Source organism: Lasioglossum baleicum, chromosome 10 (genome assembly GCF_051020765.1).
Source record: "Lasioglossum baleicum chromosome 10, iyLasBale1, whole genome shotgun sequence".
NCBI classification, from domain to species: Eukaryota; Metazoa; Arthropoda; class Insecta; order Hymenoptera; family Halictidae; genus Lasioglossum; species Lasioglossum baleicum.
Genome location: NC_134938.1, coordinates 14064292 through 14079298, shown reverse-complemented (window position 1 = coordinate 14079298; position 15007 = coordinate 14064292). Strand labels below are relative to the sequence as shown.

The window sequence follows — 15007 nt, the reverse complement described above, 5'->3', positions numbered from 1 at the left end:
CGTACCGATGGTAAAGTAGGGGGCGCTCGAGAAGGAAGAGTCTTCTTCTTGCAGAGAGAGTTTCAAGATGGCCGCAAGTCACGCGCACGTTCAATAAATGGTTGTGATATTGTATAGTGTCTCCTCGTTCATTTTGAACCCGTCCTACCCTAAAATAACCGTTCCCGGACCCATATTCGTTCGATTAATCGATGACTCGATAATGAATACCGTAGCAATACATTTTTCAATGACTTCAGACTCCACGAGGCAAACATTGTTATCTTTAATCCGCGCACCCGCAGCTTTCCGGTCGGGGGAAATTTGCCAAATGCATGCCGATCACCTAAACCGTGTAGTCCGTGGATTAATTCGTTGTTTTTTCCATAGACTGAAACCATAAAGCAAGTGCGTGTGAATCTAGTGCATTTATTGGCTAATAAGGATTTACAATAATAGATAACGATATAAACGGATTTCGAAACGATCATGCATGCCGTTCAGAGTCATCCTGTGTCCTGTGCAGAGTTCGTTCGTCTAGAGGCCGCTATAAACGAGAGAACGAAAAAGACGGTAGGAGAATTATTATTTAATGAATCAGAAATTTTCAAAAATTCATGAGAGAAAAATACCTGTGGTCATCCTTGAAAAGGTAACACTGAACGAACGCAGAGTTATGCAGCGCCGTGTACGTTGGATTATAATTGTAGATCAAAGATCTAGCTTCTTCGTTCTTATCCGAAAACTCATTGTAGTTCTTTCGCGCTGCGTGAAAAACAAATGAATAAAATCGTGCAAGATAAACAAATAAATGTCTCTTCGAACGACAAGTTCGTCAGAAATAATGGAACAACGAGAAAAGCTCTACGAACCTTCGCCCACGAAGAAATTGGCGAAGTATTGGCTGATCCGTGACGCATAAATTCCGTGCGGAATGTGCTTGGTCCTCTTCCACTCGTACAGATTCTTTTCCGGATGAAATTGCAAGCCGTAGAACGGATAACTGATCGACTCGAACGCCGAAATGTACTTTAGGCCTTCTTCGTCTATGCTTGTAGACAGTACTCGCAATTGGTCCGCTATACCATGGTCTTTTAAAATCTGTAATTATACGAGTTAGTAAACTACGGTCTCGATACAAAATGCGGCGAATCGAAGAAAATCTACCTGTTTCGTCACACATTTTATATGCGCATTGTAAGTGAGATTTTTGAATTGTAGCCCATCGATGATCGTCTCCGACGCACTCCTGAACAGTTTGCTTGTATCATAACCTGAAACGTTAGCGATCTTTAAATTCCATGACTTAATTTATGATTAAATTCGCACGCTATTTGCGAGAAAGTAACATTTTTCAAATTGAACCAAGTCGCGCGTGTATGTATAAACTATCCGTAATAACACTATCGCGAGTGACGTCCACAAGATAAATTCGATTTTCCGCTGTGGCGAACGCGGTAACGATAACGGCTAAAATAAGAACACAGATATCGCGGTTGATTCACAAAACGATATGAAACGTACTCATCGTTTGTCGCATAGACTCGAGCTAATTGTAAGTACGAAATCGGAGCTCACCTGGCTCAAACGCTAGAGAAATTGCACGATCCGAATCGCTACATTCGCGTCTGGCGGTGTCCGAACGATCAGCCATGGCGTAAACCAACACTTCGAAACCCAAGCATATGCCGAAAATTGGAAAGTAATTCCCAGTATCGTTCATCTGTTTCGCTATGCTGCGAATCGAATCGTATTTTTGGTTAGCTTGCATTCTATCCAACCGATTCGAACGATTAAGAAATTAATTTACTCGTATATAGTGCATGCTGCGTCGGCGTAGCCATCGTGGGCATCGAAAAGCGAGTTTCCGCCAGGCAACAAGATCCTGCGAAACACATTGAAAAATAAACGAACAAACATCGAACGTAGTGCTACTTTCTTTTTGTATCGTTCAGTTAACGTATCTCACCCGTTTATCTTTGCCATGATGGTTTCGTAATACGATCTCGGCTTTCCAATCCTGCAACAAAGACGAGAAGTTTCGCGTTTATTGCGAGCGTTCACGTTTTTCAGTTCGAGCGTTCACGTTTCTCAGTTCGAGCGTACTTACCAAATTGGCACCACCCTCGCGCCAGCACCCTCGATAAATTTTACATACGATGCGGCTATGTAGCTATGCGATTCCTTGTAGTGCGACTGCATATACTCCGATACCTCCTGAGACAGGATACCTTTCGATGGAATCACAGTGAGAACGAGTCACGGTCGCGTGTCGCGTCGCGCAGTGGAGTATTTGGACCGAAAAAATAAAAGAAAAATAGAAAGCAAAAAAAATATCTGGCCGGTATGTATTGTAAATATTTGTAAATGAGAGAACTCACCGATTATCGGAAACTTATTTCCATTTGTATCCTTGAATCGCACCGATGCGGTGTCCATGCCCGAAAAGGCAAAACCTAGCAGAAAAATGATCGTCGATCCGATTGCCTTCATTGTAATGAGCAGCTTGCAAGCTGTGTCGAAGACGATTCGCGTAACACTGAAACGAGACACACCCGCCCGGAACTTTATACTGACAGATGTTACGATGACAACATTTGCACACGCCCGGAACTTTCGGACGTATACCATTGACAGATGTAACGGTGATAACAGAATGAATGATATCTCCGCGCGTCCAATCAGTTCCAAGCTAGCAAATAAGTTTCGTAGATATTGGAATTCCTTCCCATCATTAGAAGCTGAAACGAACTCTTTGTCGGATGAGTCAGGGGCTAATCATGCCGATTTTTCTCCTACTTCTTCCCGAGATTCGAACCGTGTCTCTTTGTCCAATGACTTTCCGGGTCCACCTCGACGACGACCCTCTATTTCCATGGAGTTTCTCGCGCGGTGAAGAAACCATAAAATCCTTTTATGTTTTCGGATATGCGTTCAAGTAGATTTCTGTCGTCCCGGCCACTTCTCGATGCTTACGGTACCGCATGGTTCACCGTAACTTTTAGCGACCATCAACTTCTCGGCAATTCCCTTTCCTTTTTTTATTTCCAACTGCAGACGGTTTTTGAACTCTTAGGTTTTACGGTTAAGCAATAATTCACGTTCGTCCTGGTCCCCGTCGCGTCGCGTCGCGTCGTCTGCGCCACCAGACAGCCTGTACTTATATGCAATGTGTGCGTGTGTGTGTGTATTTTCCTTTTCTTCCTATTTTCCTTCTCCTTCCACGAAAGATGTCTTTACTAATTCAAACGTTCTTGAAAGCCGTGAGCATTACTACCGTGAGCAATCCTGCCTCGAAGGGAATCGTGGGAGCAATGAATATGCAAAGAAAAGAAGTAGGACGGTGCGTAGCGAGAAAACATTGACATGCGTATTTATCTCATACTTAATATGTACAATATTAAGTAGTGCTTACAACGAGTCCGCTAGGGCTGACATCGAACGTATTTGAAACGTATGCGTTTTAATATAGTTTTAATAGTATCAAGTTAAATCTAGGCGAGGACAACATCGAAAACGTTCTCCTCTTCCTTAAATCTATCGATATACAGGGTGTCCCAAAATTCCTTCAACAGCCAGAAATGGAAGGTTCCTGAGATCATTTGAAGCAACATTTTCCTTTACAACAATGTTATCCGCGGCTTTGTTTAGCAGTTATTAACGAAAAACACGGACCAATCAGAGCCAATAGACAATTGGCGCGCCGGGCCGACTGTGCCAACTCGCGTCTAGGTCGCACTCTGATTGGTCCGTGTTTTTCGTTAATAACTGCTAAACAAAGCCGCGGTTAACATTTTTGCAAAGGAAATAATTCTTCAAATGATCTCAGGAACCTCCCATTTCCGGCTGTTGAAGGAATTTTGGGACACTCTGTATACAGGGTGTGGTCGGACGGGTGGTACAACCGAGCAGGGGGTAATACTTCATATGTAAATAAGTCGAGAAAAAGGAATAACATTTTTTGGGTGAACTTTACTTCACCGGACTCAAAATTGGTACCTTTCTCCTGCGAATTATGATGTATTTGGTATGTAATCCAGTAGATTCGTACCCGGCACGGATACAGATCGAAGTTTCGATCCTCTGGGATCAATAGTTGAGGAGATATGGCCGCTTAAAGTTGAGCATATTTCCAGTTTTTGACAGGTAAGGACGCCGCCATATTGGTTTGTAGTGACGACCGCAAGACGCTTATCTTGCCGCCTCCCCCGACCTAATCACCAACCAACTACCACCTAGCGGCTCAGCTCGGTAAGCGGCGCGCGACGCTACAATATGGCGGCGCGCTTACCTATCAAAAACACTGAAAAATGCTCAACTTCAAGCGACCATAACTCCTCAACTATTGATCCTGGAGGTTTGAAACTTCTACTGGATTACATGCCAAACATATCATAATTTGTAGGAGAAAGGCAGAAATTTTGAGTCTCAAATTGACGCTTGGTTTTCGAGAAAATCGTGTTGAAAAATCACTAATCACCTCGCTGTTAATGCGACCACATTGAAATAAACCATAAATAAATCGATAACGTACACATGTAATAAATAACATACATATATGTTTCCGTCGATGGATCTTGTTTATACCGCACAAGGATGAGCTTCACGAGCAACTGCCACTATGTATTCCACACTCATTGCCCGTTGCATTTGCAACGCAGCGAGACAGTCTCTGGCAGCTGTGTTGTATGTATTCACTTTCGAACAATGAAGTTTTATTCACAGTCAAGGATTTCAATTGTGGTTCGTATATGTTGTTATTAATGCACGCGATCCAGATGTTGCACCGTCTATTATCGCGCACTCGCTGGCTCGACTGTACTAGTTCATTCTAGCATTTAGAATTTGTTATTTAATTATGGCGTTCCATTTAACATGCTCTCGCGTGTAAACAATTTTTCGACTCATTACACAGACGTATATCCGCGTAACGTGGCAATCTTTAAAACACAGTTTAAATAACCTTCACGGTAGTTACCGTGATAAATATTCACTTCGATGGAAAATCGAAATTCGATTCACCGCATTAAGAATAATTCTTGTTCTTGCCCAGTATACGGGGTGGTCATTTTATCTGAAGACATTGAAATATCTCGAGAACTATGCATCGGATCAAGACAAGTGGGTAACGAAAGTTGTTCGTCGCGAAGGGGGACGTCCAATGATACCAAACTTAAATGGGAACCCCCATTTTTCATTGCAGATTTGGATTCTCCAGAAAAAAATACACAAATTTGACCTAGCAGTTTTTGCATTTTTGTTCACAGATGGCACTGTAATGGACAAAAATCAAAATGGGTAAAAATTCGTTGAAAATTGGGGATATCTCGAGAAATACACATCAGATTAGAAAAATCAAAGTAGACGTATTTGATATTTTTAAAAATGTTATTATTATTATTATACATATCCCCAGGGGGTGGCGGTGGGGGGTCGAGTTTGGTATCATTGGATTACCCACTTGTTTTGATCCGATGCATAGTTCTCGAGATATTTCAATGTCTTCAGATAAAATTACCACCCTGTATATTAGGATACAAATATGTACAAAATATTGTAAGAAAATGTGCCGTGTTGCTAATGACCTTTGATGTTAAAGCAACATTAAATAAATAATTGAAAGAAAAATTCTTGTTCCCAAAATTAATTATATTTCCGAATAAAAAAGCTGTTCTTCTGCGCAGCCCGCATCGGTATCATTCTGATACACTGGTGTGTCATTTATACTCTCTCTCTCTCTCTCTTAACACAGTATACCACTCTACGTTCTCCCCAGCGCGGCGCGTCGTCACGATAGCACCCTTTAGAAAAGGCGAAGTAATAAATTCCATCGGCTGGAAGAGCTTCATCATAAAAGTTGCCTAACAGCTTAATTAGAAGGAGCGGGCCAATTTGCGGTAAGTGATAAGGTCAAGGAAATGTGACCCCCAGCCCCCTCCGTATAATCGTTCGGTTTTAATGAAATGGCGCTGAACACGGCCACCCTGTAACCGGGACAAAAATTGACCCGTTCGTTTTAATTATTTCGTTCTAGATCGGTGTCTACGCGAATTTCCCGTGCAGACCTCACGTCGATCGACGCCGAGGAGTTCATTTGCTCCGGGGGTGTTATCTCAAACTTTCTAACCGGCAATTCTCGCCCCTTTGCGCCGTTCCACCGCTTTATTTTCATCATCTTCGAACCTCTTGCTTAACCTGAACAGGTGAGCCCTAATGTTCTCGACAAACTATTAAAGGATTTTTGTCAAACAACTTATTTTTATCGAACGAAACATAATTTCGCGTGTTACGAACATTGTTGAACTGATTTTTCCACCGTTCAAAGGTGTGTAACATCTTAAAGAGCACGACGACGCGCGATACAGGGGTAGTTGCTGAGCCAGACTATAATACTACGTATAGTCTGGTCGCGCGAGCCTGGAGCGTGGCATAGAAAGAGGAACAAAAGCGAGAGGGGGCACCTGTAGCCAATGTCGTCTCAGGAAATCATTCATCCAAAGGGGTCAGCGTTCCCGGGTCGCGGATAACCAATAGAAATGACTGACTTCACGAGCTTCCACTAACCCCGCGGCATGCAAAGCGGCGAGGGGATGATTGTCATTCAACGGTGGTCGGTGGTACACCGGCCATAATACTATCTCGGGCCGGTTACACGTCCGCCCTTTTTCCATGGCGCTTTCTCAAGATTTAGTCGCCGCTTTGTTCCCGTCAGGAACACATTTTTCATCCCCGTTCCGCGACGGATAACGGGACAGAGCGAGCTTCCCTAACGCCGGACAATAGTATTCCTAGATTTCCCTGTAAACACTTTGGCGATGAAATGATTACAAATATATATTCTGTACAATTCTTTTTCGAATTCTGAACATCCATGTTCAAACACTTTCGAACTTTCTCCGACCTTTATCCACCAGCTAAAAATTCAACGGGCCAACGTGTTCGCGTATCATTCGATTCCGCGACGTAACAATCGCAAGAAATTCCGTGAACGAACGACAAATGAAATTTTGTTCCCCGGTGGTCGGTGTTCCCGGGCAAGTATCGGCTGCTTTCGAAACTGAAGGCGCGCGCGCATCGTAAAAGAGTTAAGTTCGGTTCACACGGACGTGTTTCGCCGCGGCAACAAAAGGAACGACGTACGAAAACACTTTGAAAGATCTTCCCCGGAGGAAGCGTCGGAATGACCAGTGGAATGTGTTCGTTCTGCCGTATTCTCTGTCTGATCTCGAAAGCCCGGTGAACGGATCAGAATTTGTCGAGACGCGATTCGATTATACATATACCAGCAGAGGAATCTACTCGCGATAAACTTCTGCAGTCCGGAAGAAAATGCTTGCAAAACCGCAAGCGTGTTAACGATAACGACGAGCGGAAAGTATCGCGAGGATTAGACCGCGCGTGCTGGTCGGTCAACCAAGATTCGAGGAAAAAAGAGGCTACGTAACAATGCGACGAGCACGAGGCGCCTGCGCGGTCTAAGATAATATACTTGTGCATACAGATGGGCTTATTAAGCGGAAATCCGCAGATGGAGGAACGCGTAAAGCACTGTCCACGTTCGTTGTCTGATTAAGCATGCAACGCCGCGCTGCGCTGAGCCCGCGGAGCTTTGGCGCTTTCGTTACGCTGACCGGTCGCCCCGATATACGACACGAAACACGCAAAGTCCGCGAAACGCCGCTTTGATTTCACCTGCACGTGGCGCGCTTAGAATCGCTCGGCAACGCGTTCCCGCTAAAGCAACGCGTAAAAGCGTTTAATTGGAACCGAGTTCTGTAAGGTGGAGTGGGACAAGTGCGTTAATTGGTTATTTTTATTATAATATTAACGAAATTTCTCTCTAGCTTGTATTTATTAATGTAGTATAAGTTTGTATGAATTATTCGACATTTTGAATAACGGTGTTTTCCTCGCTTAAATCAACCAATTGCCAAACAGTCACGTGCGAGGTACACGTACAAATTTCAGGTTACCATGAACGTGCAATAGTTAACAAGTTATTAATATGTACAGGGTGAGGCTCCAGAAACAGGCCACCCGAATAACTCGGCTGCTATTGGTGTTAGGAAAAAATGCATCAGATGGAACTTACTCGGTTTCGAGGGGACACTAATCTGATGCTAGTAGCTTTTTTGTAGGTGAACGCGCGAAGGACATATGAAGGTCAATTTCATTTTTTTAAATGGAATGAGTTATTTTGTAATACATCAATCGATGCAGCTGGACATTCGTTATAAAAAAGTACTAACCTATGTATGTCGAAAAATTAGTAGTTCAGGAGATATTTCAATTTAAATAACTCTAAAATACCATTACTGTCGTACCAAGACGTTACACTAGTAAGTAAACGCTAACAGCCGAGTTATTCAAGTGGCCTGTTTCTGGCGCCTCAGCCTGTATATTCTGTGTTGTTATTTTAGATAAGTACAACAAATATTGATGTAGGTTTACATTAAATGAACCGTTTCTATTGTATTTTTTAAAATTTATTGAGGAAAACGCTAAGATGCACTTGTCCCGTAAATATTACTACACGGGACAAGTGCGTACTATTACGGTGGGGTAAGTACGTACTGTATGGGTAACTATAAAACTAAACAGTATATTTAATGCAATGAAATGCATTTTATAGCAAGCTTGATAATAATTCTTTTCTTGCCCAGTAGCACTTGAAACAAGGTTCGAAAGCATTTTTAAACTTTGTTTTAATATCACTGTATCCCTTCTCATATTTCAGCATAAAAGTACTTGTTTGTTTAAAAATGGATAATTATGAAACTAAACAATATAATTTAATGCAATAAGATGCATTTTATAGCAGGCTTGTTAATCATTCTTTTCTTGCCCAGTAGCACTTGAAACGAGGTTCGAAAGCATTTTTAAACTGTGTTTTAATATCACTGTATCCCCTCTCATATTTCAGCATAAAAGTACTTGTTTGTTTAAAAATGGATAACTATGAAACTAAACAATATAATTTAATGCAATAAGAAGCATTTTATAGCAGGCTTGTTAATCATTCTTTTCTTGCCTCGTAGCACTTGAATGCTCCATTTTTGGGGCAAGTGCGTCCTAGTTGACACTTTGCACAATATCCTATCAAAATGATAATTTTCAAGCAAAATTAGAATCCTACGTAATACTAATTCATCAGTAATAACTGTGGCCAGAGTTTGATACCAAGAACGTTAAGTTTTTACATACCAGACTGAAAATACATCAGTTTAAAGTCCAACTTTGCAAAAACTAGTGCGCACTTACCCCTCTCCACCTTACTTGGTATTTCGAACTTTTGTCTTTTTGGCTTAATTAAACTTAATCTGCAATGTTTCACCAAAAAATCATCGTTTTTATGTTCAGGGAAATTTCCAAAAATTACCTTGAACCTATGATCAATTTATTGAGTTTCATTGGACCCTTGCTGTAAACACGCTCGCCATGGATGATCTTCTCGTGGAAGTCGAAGAACCAAAACCGGAAAACCAAAAAAGGAAAGAAAAGTAGAGCTTAACTTGCTTGGCACGGCCCGGCCCGGCGGTCTAGTCATTCAACGTCGCTGACGGCTGTTAAGCAAGCTGTTCAAATGGAACTATTTTCATCGAGCTTCCGCGGAAAACTTCAAAACAGCGAGCTGTGAAAATAGTGGAGCACAAGGGGAAACAGTTGGTTCGCATCGGTTAAATATTTTTCTTTCCTTCCTGGATAATACGCGTTAAACGAGAACCTTGAGGAAGACTTGATCGCGTTGTTGATCGTACTTCTCCGGAATTATATCGCGCTGTTGACGCGCAACCATTTCTCAGAATTTTCAACAAGCGATGTACTTAAATCTACTTAAGATTTAGAAAATTATAGCTACTAAACGGTTATATTTTATGCACATATTGAAACAGTAAAGTAGAACTTGTTTCTATCGAATGTCCACAACGCGCAAAAAATACGTAAGTCAGGAGATTCGCACGAAAAGGTTTTCTAAAACGTGATCGCACCCGATGGTTAAACGAATTCATGACACACCAAAATAATATTGAAAAAAGTTTATTCAGGGCGATTTTCGTAAGATGACGTATGCGATTACTGTCAAAGTTTGGGGACGTATGGAGAATTTATTCATATGAAAAATATTCGGATTGGAGGAGGCCGTCATATGGTGGAAACGACTGTTCCATAGCTGGAGATTTAAAGAGGTCCCGAAGCCACCCGAACTTTTATAGAAAAGTAATATCTAGACTGCGGATCTTTATGCAAAATAAACAATGTTTGCATTGATTACAAGACGCAAGAGCCAAATCACAATTTCATTCTTCTTTTAATTATCTTATTAAGGTGAAACTAATACACTGGTGACCTTAAATCTTTTTAATACCTCCACCATTTAGATTGTACGTACCCATTTCTGTCATAAATGCATAAAATCCGCAGTCTAGTAATATCTATCGCCTTACCACGGTAAGACCGTTTATAAACAAATTTTATTGCGTATCGCTTTCAAGATTTCAAATTGTTACTTGCGTAATTCTAAAAATATTCTAATCGGAACGCTCTGAAAAGTAGTTGTACGTACATAATAACCGCATAATACTTGGTGGCGATGAGCAATACGGCTGGCTATGATTGTTGAATCGCAATCAGTTGAGCGCAAACACCTGATTCGCTTCATGGAATTAGGCAAACGTTGAAGGCATAAGCTGTAAGCCGTAAGGGAGTCATCAACTATGTTCATAATCGAGAAATTCTGTCTTCATATAAGTCGGCAGCAAACGATACAACACACTGCAGTCATGATCCCACGAATTTCAGATAGCGGAAACTGTGCCTCTTGTCTCTCGTCCATCGACCCCTGTAATTTATCCGACAGCAAACAACGCTATATAGGACATCCATGCTGTCTCGTTATTAGATTCAGGATATTATGCATTTCATTATTGTACCGCGGATCTCGTACATTTATGGGACACGCTACCGTCCGAACCATAAGAAAATCTGCGGAAATGAAATTTGTTACTTAAATAAATGTCTATGTAAAAATAGATTTTCGGATCCGCTACAGCAGCGAAGATATTCAAACGGACGAGATAAACGATACATTAAAAAAGGTTCACTGCAAAGAGTACTAAACGTAGAATATATTTTGAGAATTCTCGTTTCACCTGTAAAAGGATTATCTGACGGGAATACTCCAAAATATCAGACATATTTCTAATCACGTTGTCGGATCTCTTCGCCGGTTCGATCGACGAGGTTAGAATATTCCATGAATTTCAAATGACCATGCAAATAAAAATAAATTGGATCTAAATCAGACATCGGACTCGGATACACTGTCGATCCCCTTCGATTTATGGATATCTAGCTCCTATCGAACTTGCAATTAAAATATTTCATTCGGAGAACGGACATTTCATGCATACATTATATGTATAAAAACGCTTAATCTGTGTCAATGCGTGCCACAGGGTGTCCAAGATGACATAATAAAAATGTTAAAAAACTAAAAACTTTCGCTTTCGCTGTATGCCGCTATGAAACGATTGAAACAGACAACCATAAGCGTACTCGAACTAAAGACGTTTCAATAATTCGTCGAACATCGGAAACTAAGGGGGCCCCTAGATGTTCAATAATATTGTCAAAATGTTTACTACTTTTTCTCATCTACAATTATATTTATTTGAAACTAATCATAAATCTCTACGAGTATCTGCTCGGAAATGTTCACCTCTTCGGTGTGTTTACATTCTTTGCTGAACGAAGCGAAATATAAGTGCGAAATTTCTATAAAGCCACTTAGTTTGTGCTTATCGTTAGACTCTGAGTGAATAAGTCCAGCTAGGTATTATACAATAAAGGAAGTGTAACTGTAATTGAAAAGTAAGCATTTGCGTAATATGTTATACAATTTTGAACCTACTTATTTAAAAAATATGTGGCTTTACAGAAATTTCGCAGTTTATTTCATATAAAACTAGAGGGGAGTTGTAGCTCGCTCGCTTTGCGAGCTCGCAAGAGGGTTAGTGGTACCGATAATGCAAACAGACGTCGATACTGTCAAATATTGAAATATTAATTAAAAGCTGCGACGTTCTATTGAAATATTGATTAAAAGCTACGACGTTCGTGTTTTTGTTGTATTGAAATATGATTCTAAAAGCACTTTTAGTTTTTCCCGAATTTTCCATTTTTCCGTGATACTTTTCCAATTTTTCTTATCCTATAACCTAGTTCGGACTAATACGAACATTTTAAAAAAAGAATTAGCCAAATCGGTCCAGCCGTTCTCAAGTGATGCGCTTACCAACGAACAGCATTCGATTTTTATTTATATATAGATAGAAGATGGATTATTATATATTTACGTTTATTTTTTTAAATAAATATTATTTCTATTATTTCAATCGATATATGTGTGTTTTTAGTACGCCTAAAATGAAATCATACTCAAATTTATCATAAGTACAGAATAATTATAAGATATTACCAAAAAACGTGGTGGCTTTATGGAAATTTCGGGCACTGTATATTGACCAATGCATTTGAACTCCTTCTATACGGTCAATATGCCCTTTCAATGCACCTCGTCAATAATATTGACGGGCGTATTGACAATATTATTGAGCGTCTAGGGGCCGCTTTAGTATTTCAATATTTTTCGGAGCCGCTGTATGATTGAAAATGTTTGCGGAACAACGGTACGCCGATTCGAGGACACCCTGTATGGTTCAGAGAACGATAGACGATCGCCTAGCAGTCGAAAAGCCAATTCGACGTGAGTAACCCGTTTGGCAGACAGTCTCGGCCCCGTAACCGTAAAAATTTCCAAATTTCAAAATCGTGAATGGGTGTGTCCGCGGCAAAAGCGATTTGCGATTGCAATGGCACCGGGAACGGTGGGCAATCCCAGAAGTCGGAGAGCAGCTTCTGCTCGAAGAGCGTTCTGTCCACGTGCAAGCCGGCGTTGAAAGCGGTGGTCAGATCGAAATGCGGTTACCGACGCATGTTTATTTGCATCTTCATTATACTGATCGTGATGGGGGCCCTCTACTGCTGGACTTGTCCCCAGGCGACCGCGTTTCGCCTATGCCTGCAGAATCAATTCCGCTCCCGAACAGTACAACCACCCCGTGACATCCAACCCGCGCCAGTCGAAGAGGAGGAGTCCTTTCCAGAAACTGAGGAAGAGGATCAAGAAACCGAGGAACAGGTTCAAGAGACCGAGGAGTAAACCGAAGCAACAGCTTGCCGAAAACTGGGACGAGATTTTTCAAGTTGCGACCTTTTCTTGGCAATCTCTATTGACAGCTGGATGTTCCACGCCCTCAGTCCCAGAATGGTAGATCTTCTGTAAAATGCATGGTTACCTTAACTGACATTTGCGCTAATGGATCGGTTTTATTGTAGAACCGTCGACGCGATGAAAATGGCGCAAATTGATAGACTGCGGACTCCCGAACGAACTTCGACAGAAATTATATAGAAGATCGAGGCGTTGCGATGCGATGTTGACAAGATTCGATTGATCGCGCGCAGAGTATTATTAGAACCGGGTAAACAGTACTGATTCGTTTGTACGTATGGAGAACTACATATACATGTACATAACTGTACTCAAAGATGAATAACAACGATCTGGACTGACTTATTCCGATGCAACGTAATTTAGAAATACAAATGCAACGATGATTTTTAGTAATCGCCGCTATGTAGATTCCTTTTTCATCCTATATACCCAAAGAAATAAATTTATTGAATAATTCTTCGTGGATACAGCTTTAGAATCTAAATAATAACTATGTACTGCTCGTTGAAAACCCAGTGAGAAATATGCGAAGACAAGGGATCGCGGCCAGGGTTGCCATCTGCGAGTCTCGCCAGACCCCTCGCCCAACTGCGCAGCGAAGCCCTCCTTTGCTTCCCCCACTCTTTCCACTAACGCTGACGCATGCGGTACGCGTGGGAGAAGCAAAGGCGAGCTTCGTAAGGGGCCTGGCGAGACTAGAATATGGTAACCCTGATCGCGGCGAGAGTTAAGGGGGTAGACTCCTTTTTCCAGGTAGCTACTTTCATAGCTACATGTGCAAAAAATACGACTTTTGACGGAGATAGCGTCCTAGATCGATCTTTTATCTAGCGTTTTCGACTAGTGAAAACCCCCGTGTTCGTATCATCGAGAAACGAGAAGGCGAATCCCGCACCCTTGCAAACCTGAAGACGAGTCTACCGCCATAAAGCGTTGCTGATCCGTTCAACGAGGGACGTTCGATCGCTCAATCGAAAATGTTGAGTCGTTCCGCTTCTTGAATAATCCGCGCGAGCTCATCGTCGCTGATGTGCTCCTGGAACGATAGGATAAGACAGGCGAACAGAAGCTTGTCGACGATATCCTCCCTCAATTGTTCGCCAGATATCTCCGGGTGCTCGGACTTCACTGCGTCCACGTAAACCGTCAGCATCTCTTCGAGTTCGGCCGGCCCGCTCTCATACTTCATGTTGTACAGCAGAATAGGCCCGAGATCGACGGCCGGTGAACAGTACCTCATCGTTTGCCAGTCGATTACCTTCACGTCGATCGGTTTCTCGTTCTCGTATTTGAACAGTACGTTGTCGTGTGAAAAATGACCGTGGCATATTGTGGCAAGCTCGTTCACCTCCGACGCGATGCTCTTCACCGTCTCCATCGGGCTCTTGATCAACTTCGACTTCACCTTCTCGGCTAGCGTCGGGTCCGGCATTCCTTCCACGATGTCGATTAATCTGCAATACATGTATATATGTTAAGAAATGAAAACTCTGTAAACTTTAGTTTAGTGAACTCAAAATTACAGTAATTCTTCGATCGAAGTCCCAACATCCGTGTTTTGAACGGACTTCAATAGCGTAGGGAGGCTATTTTTTTATGACCGCGTCGACCGCGCCGAGACTTCAATCGACGAGCCGAACATAGAGAAGGATAGAATGAAATAGGATCGCGTGGAACAAGCGTGTCGCCGTCGCCGGCACAATGTAACACCAAAATTTAATCTTCTTTATT

At 41.9% G+C, this 15007-nt stretch overlaps 3 protein-coding genes across 8 annotated transcripts in view; 1 reads left to right on the top strand and 2 right to left on the bottom strand.

Annotated features, from left to right (window-relative positions):
- Positions 1–388: 388 nt before the first annotated feature.
- LOC143213111 (gamma-glutamyl hydrolase-like) lies at positions 389–4723 on the bottom strand. Of its 6 annotated transcripts, none has more exons than XM_076432684.1 (10): positions 4534–4723; positions 2361–2518; positions 2090–2210; positions 1949–1999; positions 1790–1864; positions 1558–1715; positions 1147–1253; positions 852–1080; positions 612–744; positions 389–526 (listed from the first exon to the last, which is right to left on the bottom strand). In XM_076432684.1, the coding sequence occupies exons 2-10, from the start codon at positions 2470–2472 to the stop codon at positions 517–519; spliced, it is 996 nt and encodes a 331-aa protein (XP_076288799.1). In that variant the 5' UTR covers positions 2473–2518; positions 4534–4723; the 3' UTR covers positions 389–516. The 6 variants fall into 6 exon arrangements, with proteins under 6 accessions (XP_076288799.1, XP_076288802.1, XP_076288800.1 ...); XM_076432687.1 differs by having other exon boundaries at positions 2361–2435; positions 4534–4721; XM_076432685.1 differs by having other exon boundaries at positions 4514–4632.
- Positions 4724–8332: 3609 nt separating this feature from the next.
- LOC143213115 (uncharacterized) lies at positions 8333–13504 on the top strand. Its single transcript, XM_076432695.1, has 2 exons — positions 8333–13309; positions 13378–13504. The coding sequence occupies exon 1, from the start codon at positions 12815–12817 to the stop codon at positions 13199–13201; it is 387 nt and encodes a 128-aa protein (XP_076288810.1). The 5' UTR covers positions 8333–12814; the 3' UTR covers positions 13202–13309; positions 13378–13504.
- LOC143213110 (uncharacterized) overlaps positions 12332–15007 on the bottom strand; it is an 8267-nt gene continuing 5591 nt past the window's right edge. The window contains exon 2 of the mRNA XM_076432682.1: positions 12332–14730. Coding sequence (XP_076288797.1) covers positions 14244–14730 — 487 coding nt within the window. The 3' untranslated portion in view covers positions 12332–14243. The remainder of the gene's footprint in view (positions 14731–15007) is intronic.